The 14,213-nt window shown below is 38.6% G+C and overlaps 1 protein-coding gene across 1 annotated transcript; it reads left to right on the plus strand.

Moving 5' to 3' along the window:
- On the plus strand, window positions 1-11,433 carry kif3a (kinesin family member 3A). Its single transcript, XM_066716868.1, has 17 exons — window positions 1-170; window positions 1,912-2,194; window positions 2,445-2,589; window positions 2,771-2,855; window positions 3,025-3,130; window positions 3,427-3,566; window positions 3,668-3,865; window positions 4,173-4,347; window positions 4,759-4,848; window positions 7,633-7,789; window positions 8,176-8,356; window positions 8,482-8,592; window positions 8,865-8,990; window positions 9,354-9,407; window positions 9,530-9,598; window positions 9,740-9,867; window positions 10,425-11,433. The coding sequence occupies exons 1-17, from the start codon at window positions 159-161 to the stop codon at window positions 10,471-10,473; spliced, it is 2,109 nt and encodes a 702-aa protein (XP_066572965.1). The 5' UTR covers window positions 1-158; the 3' UTR covers window positions 10,474-11,433.
- The last annotated feature ends 2,780 nt before the right edge of the window (window positions 11,434-14,213 follow it).

Below are 14,213 nucleotides of genomic sequence, written 5' to 3' on the forward strand. Positions count from 1 at the left end.
GAGAAAAAGATGCTGGTCACTTAGATGGGGCTTTGTGAATCTGTAAACGATCGTATTTTTAATGTTCAAAATTCATTGTCACATTGAAGCCGGTTTCTTTTAACAGTGAATGCAAACCTATTCTGCCAGCGCCTGGTTGGGGATTGTAATTGTAATCCATGAAAATGCCGGTAGGAAATGTGTGTTATTGACATGTTTTTGTGTTGGTGTGCAGTCTTTGCGCTGGTTCCTCCCTGTCTATGCGGCATTGCTGGCGTTGCTATGGGAGGCTACGTCATTAGCGGAAAAGATGCCCAGGGGTCGGCTTTTATAACGCATTGTTTACAGGCAGAAAAACGTGACAATTAGCAGGACTAATGGCACCAATTGTTCCACCAAAATGTCCGTTCCGTTTACTTGTCTGTAGCCCTACTTGTGGCAATTGTCAGAGATGATATGCATGTCTGCTCTAGGTGGTACCTTGTTCATTAATATTCATAACCGAGTGTGATTATGTTCACCAGATTACGGGCAATTTTTATAGTAAATATATACGCATCGTTTTGGATTATTGTACAAGCAAAACGCTTAGGTCATTGCCTCGCACAGACTGTGTTGAGGTGTGCAGGCTTTGTTTGTAATTTTGCAAAAGACGTAATTTTGACAGCTAGTAACAGTTTCTATGATCATCTTCTTTGACCTCGGAAAACAAACATACAGGCCGTGATGTGGATAAGCAATATTTATGCAAAAAGCTGTGTACTACGTAACCGCACATTCATAGCGTCATCAGAGCAATCGATTCGCCCCCCTGTTTGTGAATAGTCATTCGCATCCCCAGGTTTTGATCAGCTACGTTTTAAAACAACCAAATAATGTATTTGTTTGTTAAAATGAAAGATCGGAATTTCGGTTGGCCCAAAAACAGTGCACCTGGAAGTGCTTATCTTTCTTTTCACTTGGACACATTTAGTTTCTGTGACATCATTCATTGAAGTTGGTTGCCGGATTTAATCTTAACCACATAACTGTCATGAGAGCCTGAATAACTTCTTACAGTGCGATGGATTGTGTTTGTGTGTCATATATATATATATATATATTTGTATATATCTATCGTCACCATCAGCCTATATCGATCCACTGTCTGATGAAGGCCTCCCCAAGATGATTTCATGTGTTTCTATACACAGCTTCCATGTCACGCCTGCAAAGTGCATGATTTCATCTTCCCATCTTCTTTGTGATTGCCTTATAGGTCTTTCATCTGCTGGTATCCATTAAATAGGTTCCTTTGTCCGTCTTTGAACTGTTCTTCTTGAAATTTGTCTTGGACATTGTCATTTGAACATTTTCACACTTTCAATTATGTCACATTTTGGGTTGTTCTCAGATCCATTCATTTCTTATTCTATCTATTCTAGTTATTCCAAGCATATATTCAAGCAGCAAATGTCTATAGGTTAGCAGGTCATGTGAAGGGTGTCTTATTTTATAAGATATGTAATCTTGTGCATTTTGGGTGAGAAGACCGTTATGCAAAGATTGCACACCCTTCACATCACCAATTGATAAATCACATGCTTTAACAGTGAAATAAATGTTTATTTTATTTCAATTTAACTATCAACCCCCTTTCTCTCTGTCTAAACATGTTTTGGTCCAGGATCCACTGTAACTTAACTACACTAGCCGATCTGCTTTGTTTTCATGAAACCATTAAAAGCAAATGCACAGCCTCTGAAACTTGCACCATTAGTATTTAAGTGTCCTGAAACGTTGGTAAATGACACATTTTTAAATGTTGATAATTCTCTACATGGGATGCCATTTTATACACAAGATAAGAGGTATAGGATTTTTGTGAAATGCTTGTGCTCTGATTGGCTGCGTATGTGACTTACAATGTATAATTTCTTCCTGTTTTCACAGAGTAACAAGGTGGATAAACCTGAGAAGTCTGAGATCAGTGACAACGTCAAGGTGGTGGTAAGATGTCGGCCCATGAACCAAAAGGAGAAGATGATGGGGCACAAGCAGGCGGTCAGCGTGGATGAGATCCGTGGTACCATCACTGTCAATAAAATCGATTCCCCTAACGAACCTCCCAAAACATTCACATTCGATACTGTGTTTGGACCTGAGAGCAAGCAGCTTGATGTGTACAATTTAACAGCTCGACCCATCATCGACTCAGTGTTGGAAGGATACAATGGTGAGTAGATTGAGGTGTTGTGAATCCTAAAGGTATGTGTGTGTACACTGATAAGAAATGTAACCAGTAAGCCCCCTGTAGATCCTCACTTTCACGTAGTTGAAGATTAACACACGCATTAAGCAAAGGCCTGGGCAGATACGTGTGATGTAACCTAATTTATAGAAATCTTACTGTTGCCATTTGGGATACACAAGGAAATAAGTTTCTGTCCCTTAAAAAATATATTGAATTTCATTCCTAATTTTAGGAACAATATTCGCATACGGACAGACTGGGACTGGGAAGACTTTTACAATGGAAGGAGTAAGAGCAGTGCCTGAACTCCGCGGGATCATTCCCAATTCATTCGCCCATGTCTTTGGCCACATTGCGAAAGCAGAAGGTGATACTAGGTGAGAAATGGATGGAGAAACAATATATTTATTTACTTAATTTACAGATTAACTAGGAATGACTACTTTTTTTAATACAATAGCAGTGATGATTTTACTAAGTTTCTGACGTAGTGCTGTGAGAGAATGTTACCGGAAGCCTAAAGAGGACAGTGACAAATAACCGGTATCTGCCCTTCAGGTTCTTGGTAAGAGTTTCCTATCTGGAAATTTATAATGAGGAAGTGAAAGACCTGCTGGGAAAAGATCAGACACAAAGACTGGAGGTAAGGAAAAAACATCTCCATAGTAAATCAAATGTTGCATCTGAACATGTGGATTTGAATCACAGTCATCATTCTAATCCTTGGAAGTGGGAGTCTGCAGTTGTCTATTGCATTTAACAGTACAATTGTAAACAGTCTTGAACTCATTTTAATTTTTCCTGTTAATCAGGTTAAGGAAAGGCCGGATGTGGGCGTGTACATTAAGGATCTGTCTGGATATGTTGTGAACAACGCAGATGACATGGATAGAATCATGACACTGGGGCATAAGAACCGTAAGGATTTCTATTTTAGTTTTTTTAAATCTATATTTTTCTGGTTTAAGATGCTTTTGCTGGAAGCATCAAATAAGTGACCAAAAGAAAACTCAAATTCATAGACGTGGATATGGCACTGTTATAGAGTCAGTGTTTTCAGTACTATGATTATTTTGGATTATACCTTTCAATAATTTGTCATTTTAGTTAAAATCCCCAAAACTACAGATCAATAGTCACAGACTGGTTGAAAAAAAATGTAAAAACTGGGTGAAGTGATCATTTGTTTTAAGCCCTCAGTCTAATCCTTTCAGGATCCGTTGGAGCCACGAATATGAACGAACACAGCTCTCGTTCCCATGCCATCTTCACCATCACGATCGAGTGCAGCGAGAAAGGCGTGGACGGAAACCAACACGTGCGGATGGGAAAGCTGCACCTTGTGGATCTTGCTGTAAGAACTGCACCCTCCCATCAAATACCTTGAATGTGTTTTTGGTTGATTTGATCCATTGTGGGTCCTGCTAACTCAAAACGCGTTGTTTCAACCCACAGGGTTCAGAGAGGCAAGGGAAGACTGGAGCTACGGGGCAGCGTCTGAAAGAAGCCACCAAAATCAACCTCTCCCTCTCCACTCTGGGCAACGTTATTTCTGCGTTGGTCGATGGAAAGAGTACCCATGTCCCCTACAGGAACTCCAAGCTCACCCGCCTGCTGCAGGACTCTCTGGGAGGAAATTCAAAGACCATGATGGTAACAGTACTGTGCCCCCGCTCCCCCCCAAGCAGTGATTATTTGTTAACCCATAACTTTCTTACTTTCATATTTAGTTTTCTCAATGATCAGAGATTCACTTAAACACGCATTACATCACAGTCTAGTCAAATCATGGGCAAACGGGACAAATAGCTAGGCTTACAGAACAGATCGAAAATCAAGGTAAAACACAGGCAAAACAATCCTTATTTTCGTGCTCGTTCCACATTGTGTTTTTAAATTGTCCTTTACCCTCATCAGCTCATTGATTATCACACCATTCTTCCCTTGCCTCTCTCTGTAGTGTGCCAACATTGGGCCAGCGGACTACAACTATGATGAGACCATCAGCACTTTACGATATGCAAACCGTGCAAAGAATATTAAGAACAAAGCTAGAATTAATGAGGACCCCAAGGATGCCTTACTACGCCAATTCCAAAAAGAGATCGAAGAACTAAAGAAAAAATTAGAAGAAGGTATAGATATTTTTAATTTTATGACAGTGATCATTATGTAATTAAGCAGTAGCTAGATGGCAGCCTAGAGCTAGTGAAAACTCATTGCAGATGTTGAAAATGATGACTGAGAATTATTTAGTTAAAAGCTTACAAACAAAAGTACATTTCTGTCAGGGACTGGAGAGATCTGAATCCTATAGCAATTAATTCACAAAACAGAAATGTTCTTGTACTTCATGGAAAACGTTGTAATTCTTAAATCCATCACTTTAATTTCTTCTTCTCAGAAGTATTAATTTTGATGTGATGCCTTAAAGTACCTCTAGGCTAAATCTTTTAAACAAACATGTTAAAAGTAAACATTGGCTTCAAACCATGTCTGTTTGCTCAGAAAGCCTTTTTAAACTCTGTTATGGTGTCATTTTCCAGGGGAAGAGATATCTGGCTCTGAAGGCAGTGGGTCTGACGAAATGGAAGAGTACGATGGGGAAGGAGGGGAGAAAAGAAGGAAGCGCAGAGGTATGGATGCCCAGCACAGGGCTCTCTTTCAGTTAGAGGAGAAACAGATTTTTTATTTATTTTTCCTAGGCTGTATGCTGCATCTTCAAGAATGCGGTTTACCTCCATTTCCACAATCTCCACTGTTCAATGAACTCCGGACGGTGTTCAGTTTAAAATGCTTGTGTCAGAGTGCATTGTATGCTGGCGATTTTGCAGCGTTTGGGTTTCTGCCATGTTCGGCAAAGGAATCTCCTAATCAAAACTGTGTCTTTTTAGTATACATCTTGAGCACAACTGTGGTTTATCACTTCCTTTGCGTTCATATGATAGATTACAAGGATAAATGTTGACCGTGTCTTTTTAGTAATTTCTTTATCCGTTTGTACCAAAAAAGGATAAGACTTGAATACCTTCCGGTGGTAAAACGTTTAGAGTAACTGAGGATAACTTTAAACTATTAATTATTGTAAGCCAGCAGTTGCAAAAGGAAGTCTATTGTAAAGCACTAAATAAATAACAAAAATGGCAAGATATCAATTTCCATAGGAATCAAAAATGTACCTCATGCTCAGTGAGTCACTCGATGAAAAGGGTTTCCTTATCCTGAAAATGAAATATTGTACTTCATTCAATTGAATTAATTCTTCATGTTTCCTGTGATTTAAAATGTCTTTCTGTGATCAGATGCCACTGTTCTCATCTTTCTGTGTAAAATATCATCCAGCATTAGAAATTAGCTTACCCACAGCCAAGCCTAATTATCTGTCAATACACTTATGAAAGCAATATCACAAAATGTAAAGCCAAAGCTTTAAAGTATCTATTAAGCAATGACAAAATAGTTGATTGGGTTCACCAGTGTTTTATAAATCCATTTATGCTATTTTTCATTGAGTGTTGTCTATATCAATATCATTGGGAGAGTAGGCAACAGCTTTCAAACCTGTTAGACCTCACATTTACAGGTTCGAATAATTGCAGGGGTTTAACTGGCATATGCTGAGCCACCGACAAGCCTGCAAGTGCTTTGACTGTGGCCTATCTGTGCCGAACCTGCCCTGGCGACTGATAGTGGCCTCGGTTTGCCGAAGCTGTATGATCAGCATAGCGCAGGACACACAGATTTGCATATGAACATGAAGCACCTGTCCTGGTTCCCGGAGTCTGCCCTGTTCTCTGCTTTCTGCTCAGTCCTGTCCTTGCTTGGTTGCTCTGGAGCGTGTCTCTCTCTTTTGCAGGCAGTAGCAGCAGCAGTAGCTCAGACTCAGCCTGTTCTGTTATTCAAAACTCTCTGGAGAAATCCCAGACTAGTGAGTGGGAGCTGTTTCCAAAGACAAACCAACTCCTCTTTAGTTTCCCTTGTTTTTCCCCTTCTGCTTTGGTCATCTTTTCAAACAGAGGCTCTCCCTGTATTATTTTGCTCCCTGAACAGTCTAAAACAACAGCTCAAAAGAACAAACCAGATGCATGCACTGCTCCTGGCTCTTCCCCTTTTAATGCATGTCCTTGTCACTGAACACTGTTCTACATGTCGCTGTTTTGTCTCTCATTGTCTAATTTCTCATGTGTGTATGAATTATCTTCGATGGGCATGGAATTCAGGAAGAGGTATTCTAATGAGTTTGAAGTCTGTTATTTCAGCAGATATTGAAAGTTTGTAGATAAGATGAAACGTATTAGCTCTATATGTTCAGTTTCCTGAATGATATAAAACTAGTGCCAGACTGAAACTAAATCTGTTTTGGGTGATTCTCAAGACCAACTGCATCCATAATTGCATTTGTTTTGTTTTGTAAGGACACTAACAGTGTAATCATGTAAAACGTTGGAAATCTTTTTCAAAATTAAAAGTGGGAAAGGGATAGTTTAGGAACAGTTCTTCAGTTAAACATTTTGTTTCCACCTCATTGCACATTGCACCGTTTTTATGTTGTGTGACGTGTCTCTCATATGGTTCACGCCTACATTATTTTGGAGGCTTTTCCTGTTTTGGTTTGTTATTATCGATCATACATGCTATATGGGTCTTTATCCTGAGTTTTCAGATCAAGAATTAATTTGTTTTTCTTCTTTTTCTCTTTTCTTGATGCAAATGCTGCCTCTCTGCCTTGCTAATTTCTCCTTCTTAATGCAAGACCAAACAGGTTGGTTTAATGAACTTATTCCTCCCCCCTCAATTTACAGTTGTTACAATAGCAGAATACTGGCAGCTTTCAATCAGGCTGAAATTGACAATTTCTGCATCTAGCACTGTAACAACATCCTACTGAACATATCCCCCACCCACCCCTTCATTCCCGACAATAACTTGCCTGTGTTTCAATCGGCTGTACTTCAGTATGTGAGTCATTGAAAGCACCTCTAGCTTTTAAAAGGCATCAGATTAAATAGATGCTTGAAAGGGCAGATGTGACTCATTCTTTATTGCAAGCATTGTGTTCACTTGTTTTATGTAAACTGTGTAATTTTGAAACCATTATGAGTTGGTAGCAGATGATTTTAAAATCTAATGTCAAACATAAATTAAAGAGTATTAAAAGTTGATCTATATCAGTGCTAACCCTTGCATGAGCCTGCATTATTATGTTTGATGACATGCTTTTTCCTCCTGCTAATGGGCATAGAATGTGAATTAGTGATACAATACTGTCAGTGTCTTTGTTGATGTGCACCAGAGAGCTGAAACTTTGCTCCTGAAACTTTGCATTTAATTAAAAATACTGAAGGAGAATGGTGTTTTTATTCCCACCTCTAATAAGGCATTGGGTATTGTTTGTTCTTTGTATTTAAATGTGATTGTAGGGAAGAAGAAGGTCTCACCTGACAAGATGGTGGAAATGCAGGCCAAGATTGAGGAGGAGAAAAAGGCCTTAGAAGCTAAACTAGACATGGAGGAAGAAGAGAGGAACAAGGCCAGGGCAGAGCTGGAGAAGAGGGAGAAAGACCTGCTTAAAGCCCAGTAAGGAACGCCGCCATCTCTTGAGCATTGTAGAAACTGCAGTGCATCCCAATAAATTAATTCCACTGGACCTTGGGTGTTGGAGATAATCTCTGAAGTCATTTTAAATGCAGTTTCCCTGTCACTTTTACCTCATCACAGTAATGGTTTATGCCCTAAAATGTTGTATTTAGTGTTTGTTTCTCTCACTGACAAAATAAGAACCATTATCTCCAGTATACTCAGGAAATCATATATGTTCACCTCTGAAGGAAAGGCAGTGTGTGTCACTGTGTGATCACAGATCACAGCAAAATCTCTTGGTCATTGAGACCAGTCAGCTGCATCTCATTATTTGTTAATAATAATAATCATTATTGAATCGCATCACATCTTTTTAATCAAAGGCAGGAACATCACCTTCTGTTGGAAAAGCTCTCTGCTCTGGAGAAGAAGGTGATCGTAGGGGGTGTAGACCTGCTGGCTAAAGCCGAAGAGCAAGAGAAGCTCCTGGAAGAGTCCAACAATGAGCTGGAAGAGAGACGGAAGCGAGCCGAGCAACTACGGCGAGAGCTGGAGGAGAAGGAGGTAACCATTTTGTTTTTCATTCCAGTGCCTCTGTAAAATAAATGTTTACATTGTTTTAGGGTGTTGGTAGTATCGATTTGATCATTGCATGCGTACCCTGTAAAACTTTGTTTTTCTCGGAGTAGCAAGAGCGTCTTGATATTGAGGAGAAGTACACAAGCTTACAAGAGGAAGCCCAAGGGAAGACCAAGAAACTGAAGAAAGTTTGGACCATGTTGATGGTGGCCAAATCAGAGGTAAAAGGCAGTGGGAAGGGCATCAAACAAACTGGATGCTTAGTCCATATCACTGCCTGAAAGTTTTATACTTTATTTTTCTGCCTTGCTTTGCTAAGAGTTTAAAAACTGCACATGAGTGTCTTAGGGCTGTATAAATAACAAGCAACTGTTAGATACTCAGGAATCAGGTAATATACTCTAAGAGTGGTGCTGCCTTTGGAAATCAACATGCACCCACAGAGTGTGGCGACGCCGAGCTCTGAGCGTCTGTGTCTCTGTTCTCGTCCCAGATGGCTGATCTACAGCAGGAGCACCAGCGGGAGCTCGAGGGGCTGCTGGAGAATATCAGACAGTTGAGCCGGGAGCTTCGCCTCCAGATGTTGATTATTGACAACTTCATACCCCAAGATTATCAGGTCAATACCAAACCCCTGGTCATTCCCAGTTCAAGGCACATTGAAATATAGTGTGGTATCTGTTTTACTTTCTCTCTGTGTGAGTAAATGGTTGGGATGGAGAGTTGGAGATTTGTAGACTTTTATTTGTACCCCATGTGAAAAAACAACACCCTTGTAGTGCTAGATTAGTGCCAAGTAAACTAATAATGATTGAGATCACTGAGAACCCTGAATGACTAGATAGTACTTGAATGAGGTCTCTCCCATTGATAACAAGCAAATGTAGATGCTGATTTATCAGGTTTAGAAATCTGTTGTTTTTACGTATAAAACAATGAGTAAATAAATACCTGGATGTCTTTTGTTTTTTTGCCTTCTCAGGAGATGATCGAGAACTATGTGCATTGGAACGAAGACATTGGAGAATGGCAGCTGGTAAGTAGAAGGCCTTTATCCCATGTGTGTTTGAACGTGTGTGTGAGGTCCAGTGTGCCTGTGGACAACACCCCCCTTTACATAGTGGAAAGGATATTAAAACCTCTGTTCTTTCTTTACAGAAATGCGTTGCATACACTGGAAATAACATGAGGAAACAAACGCCAGTACCGGACAAGACCGAGAAGGACGTAAGCCAATCCACTATCGGCTTTTAAATGTTCTTTGTTTCTACATTATTGTCCAGATTATTATTATTTTTAATATATATACTGAGTATATTGATATGAATTAAAATTGGAATTAACCTAGTCTCTCTTTCTCAATTGTAGCCATTTGAGGTCGATCTGTCTCATGTGTACCTGGCCTACACTGAGGAAAGCCTAAGGCAGTCTTTGATGAAGTTGGAAAGACCAAGGACGTCAAAAAGTGGAAAGTCCAGGCCTAAAACTGGCAGGAGGTGAATAAGGTTTTGCACTATGATGTGTATCAGTGAGGATAATACTAGAAGCTAAGATGTGACATGGAAGTGCATGCATCCTAATTTGAATGGTTTTCAAAGTGTTTCTGAGTGTGGGCTTAGATCTTCTAGATCATGTGTGTGGTTTTCGTGAATGACTGTAGTGTTATAAAATCAAAACGAACCATGATGTAGTCAAGAAAGTAGTCCGGTAGCGTCATGTAAGATTACACATAGTGTTATTTTGTAGTTTGAGTGGTTTAAAGAGTTAATCGGCATCTGGATAGTAACTGGAAAGAAAGGGGGTTATTTTCTTTCCAGTTTTTAAATTAGTTATTTATTTGGTTTCATTTTGACTGGGGTTATCAGACCACTTTCTGATACCTGAAATGCCAGTCTCAGGGACCACCATTGAATTTCTGTAGCCGGGTTGCAGTGTGCTATAGCAGATAAAGAAAATGTACACGGAAATCGGGTATAGCACAGTGTAACTTGCAGCTGTTTTGAGTGTTACAGGTCCATTTGGACTACCATTAATACAAAGCTGTTTGTTTCAGAAAACGGTCTTCAAAGCCTGAAGCTGTAATCGAATCCCTCCTGCAATAAGACATACTTCTGATAGAGAACACCTGAAGAAAACAAGTCGTAACAACAACCTGTTACAGAACAAAATGGCAAAAGTGTTTTTGCATTAAGCACCTTCAGTATTCTAAAATATAATTAATAAGACTGTTGAATATGTAGCCTTTTGTCTGTTGAGGAGACATCTGTGTTGCATATTTCCTAAGAATTAAAAAAAATAGCAACAACTGAATAGTCTTAATATTACAGTATTGCTCAGCCTGTCTCATGAATTTAAACCTATAAAGTTGTCCAAAACCGGGGGGTTAGGATAAGTTAGTGAGGGGATCTTGCTGAAGTATATGAATATGCTCTTTGTGCTACACACTATATGTACAGATAATTGTATTTGTATCTTTCTGTTTTGTGATTATTAAATACACATGAAATAGATTATGACACTAATCTTTAACTGAATAGAATCAAGCTAAATATGACTGTGAAAAAAGAATCTGAGGATTATGTAGATGATTAGATGATTATATAGTTTTGTGTTCTGAGTCACAAATTACATACTTTGCAAATGCAAGTATTTAAGCATAGTTGTTAAACAAAAGTTACCCTTGCTTTGAAAACCAACAAACAACAAAAAAGTGCTTCATTATATTTGAAAAGAAATGTAAACTAGGTGTAAGCTGGAGTGCAGATATCCACCTTCAACTTGCAATTTAAGTTTTTTCTTTATTTTTTGTACAGTAAGTGATTGACACTAGAGATTTTCTGGGATGGTTGTAAGCAGGCCTTGCATGCAGACCTCGTCCTTAACATTGAATCACTAACAATTAATACTTGTTCTGTTTTTATGTTCTCTGCAATAGTGTCCTGTAATCTTAACAAAGTAAAGCATTTTTTATTTTTTGCTATGTCAACATTGTTTACATTTTCTGTATCATCCTTTTTCCTGTATGTTTGTTAATTTAATAAATTATTTTATACAGTTCTAAAGTTGCTTCATGTGTTTTGATTTATATATACTTTTAGTGTGGTTATTTGCTTTGATTTATTTTTCAGGTTCCATTTTTTTTTTTTTTTTTTTGTATCTTTGCTGTGATAAGCAGGCGGGTGGGGGGTGGATGCACCAACAGTCAAGTTCAACAGTGCTTGCAGAAACAATCTAATTATACTTCTGCTGTTGTTTCAGAAGGACAACGGTAAGCTTGCTTTTATATGCAAAGGATGTGGAGTCTTGTCCATGATGGTAGATGTACAGATACATGTTTCTTACACCGATCAAACATTTTAATCGCTAACCTCAAGGTTGACCTCAGCTCTTATTGTTCGATTTAGTCTTGTCATGTTGCTTGCCCAGTGTTTGGCTGAAAATTCACAGCAGTCAGCAGATTGGGGCAGATAATCTAAGCATAGCAATGGTGAATGGATAGATTCAAACAACAAGGTGTCTTTTATATTGATTTCAAAATATATACCCTCTGTATTTAGCCATGATTGCTAACTCTTCTTAATTTTACAACTCCAAGCAGTCTTCATTTCACTGCTAAATCCCTGCTATTTTTACCTGTTGGATAAACCCTTTGGTAGCCTTAATAGTTCTACCATTTCCATTCTAAGCACCTCATTTACTCATCTCTACAGTATTGTGCTTCACTGGAATAATCTCAGTGCTAGACATAACTGAAGCAGCCCTGTCTGATTTCGATTATATATGAATCATAATGCTAAGACACTGGAATTATTCTGACATGCCTAATTATTCATTGACATTTCAAAATGTTGCGAGGTATATTACAGTTGGGCTAGAAGTGCATTTGATTCAGGGTATAGTTGCTTATAAAATATCCCGGGGCCTGGATAGGGGTTTACATGTATCTAATTAAACAATTAGACAAATTAAGTAATTGAGGACTCTGTTGTAATGAAAACCAGCATACACAGCCCTCCAGGGCTTGAGTTTTAGACCCCTGATACAGACTATTTGTTTGGAAGCAGCAATACAGTATTTTCATATAATCTTTACCTCAACAGATGTTCATTTTATGGGGAATATTCATGTGGGACTGGGGGCTAAAACCTCTAGTTCTCCTACACTAAACCCACAATTCATACAGCAAATTACATAAGTGTGTTCAAGTTAGGTAGGGAGCCTTCACAATGAATGAGTTAAGACACCTTGGTAAAGATTAGAAAATGCTCTAGAATTGGCTACTTATAGCTTTTGACAGCCACTTTCCCCATTTTTTGCAGATATGTTGTTTATATCAGTCTGGAAAGCTTGTGTTCGCTGTTTATTTATATCTTTAGATCTAATGCATTACTGCATTATGTACATACTTTTGAACATTCAATTATTTGGCATGTGTGGCATTTTTCCTTGAATTGTGTGCCCTCTCCATCTGTGTAAACCTGCTGTTGGCCCAGGCAGGCGGCAAACCGTATCGGATAATGCCATAAAATTAGGTAAAGTGTAATTCAACTGACATACTGATAAAATATCAATGAAGAAAAATGCAAATTACACAAAAACTGTGTTGCTTCCATTGCATAGTTTTATTGTCCAATATAAATAGATACATATATTTGTTTAAAAAAATAGTTATAAATAAAACACTTACAAATAAATAATGCTAGGATACACAGGTATAAATCACAGTAGCAGTTTTCATCAGTTGTGCTAAGTTTGAGAATTGATTCTACGCATACAATTTTGCAGTTTCATCAGGATGTGTGTCAGCTCGACCTCCTCATCCCTATTAGGCATGGAACAGGTTTTCTCAAACTGAAAAGCAAAAGACAAGCAAATCAATAAACAGACATACCCACAGACATACCCAGTCCTATGCTCACCATTTAATATACATTTATCCTGTTTTGTTATATTTCCCTTAGAACGTGTGTATTTATTTGTGTGTGTCAGCTATCGTAATTGTACAATTCAGAACACAGTCTAATCTGTTTGTTTATTTCTGTGCTCTTTACTTATGTGGAAATGTTGTCATCTTCTCGGGGGGCTTTAGCAGACAGTTGAAAGAGAGGTGCATAAAAGCTGCAGAACCTGGGTGTCTCGCACCTGCTCTTATTCAACACGTTACCAGACGTTCCTAATTACCTGCTTGTTATATTGAGTCAGGGCCCTGTTGATTGTTCCATTCTTTCCAAATTCCTTATGGTTTATGGTCTCCAGAACCAACTGAAGTTGACATAGATGTTTAGCCTGTGAAACAATGGTGAAAAGAAAGAGAAAACAATCAACCACCGATCAAACATATTTATATTTGTGTCTGTCCACAGCCACCAGGAGCTCAGTGGTAATTCTGAAGCTAAACATGGAAGTGTCACCATCATGTGAAACAGTGCTGAGATTGTAAGGCCATGAAGAGGGGTGTACCAGTTTGTCTATAAATCAGATGTCTTTCAAATGGTTGATGTTATCTATCTTTGTATGCATGCTCTGCACCCTCCTTTGGTCAAAATAGTCAGAAGCTTCAGCAAAGATTATTTACAGAGATACACAGATGAGGAAACCAACCTCTTCTGCACTAACCATATGGGACAGATTTACCCTTCAGATCATACTTTGAGTTTACAGGAAAATGTGTTTGACAAATCATATCCTTCTATAAGGTTAAAAAGGGTCAGTTATGCTTTTGGTCTTGGGTCCATACATTAGTTTTCATTTGTAATAAATAAAATGTGTTTACCTCACACTCCTCCATCTTTACAAAGGGCACCAATTCTTTCAGAATATCTTTCTAGAAAACAAAAATGAC

This window comes from Amia ocellicauda, chromosome 11, assembly GCF_036373705.1.
Source record: "Amia ocellicauda isolate fAmiCal2 chromosome 11, fAmiCal2.hap1, whole genome shotgun sequence".
NCBI lineage: Eukaryota > Metazoa > Chordata > Actinopteri > Amiiformes > Amiidae > Amia > Amia ocellicauda.

Coding starts and splice junctions, on each gene's coding strand:
- kif3a (XM_066716868.1), top strand. Junction 4,849..7,632: donor GAAAAGAAGGAAGCGCAGAG/GTATGGATGCCC, acceptor ATGTGATTGTAG/GGAAGAAGAAGGTCTCACCT. Junction 9,868..10,424: donor AGGCCTAAAACTGGCAGGAG/GTGAATAAGGTT, acceptor TGTTTGTTTCAG/AAAACGGTCTTCAAAGCCTG.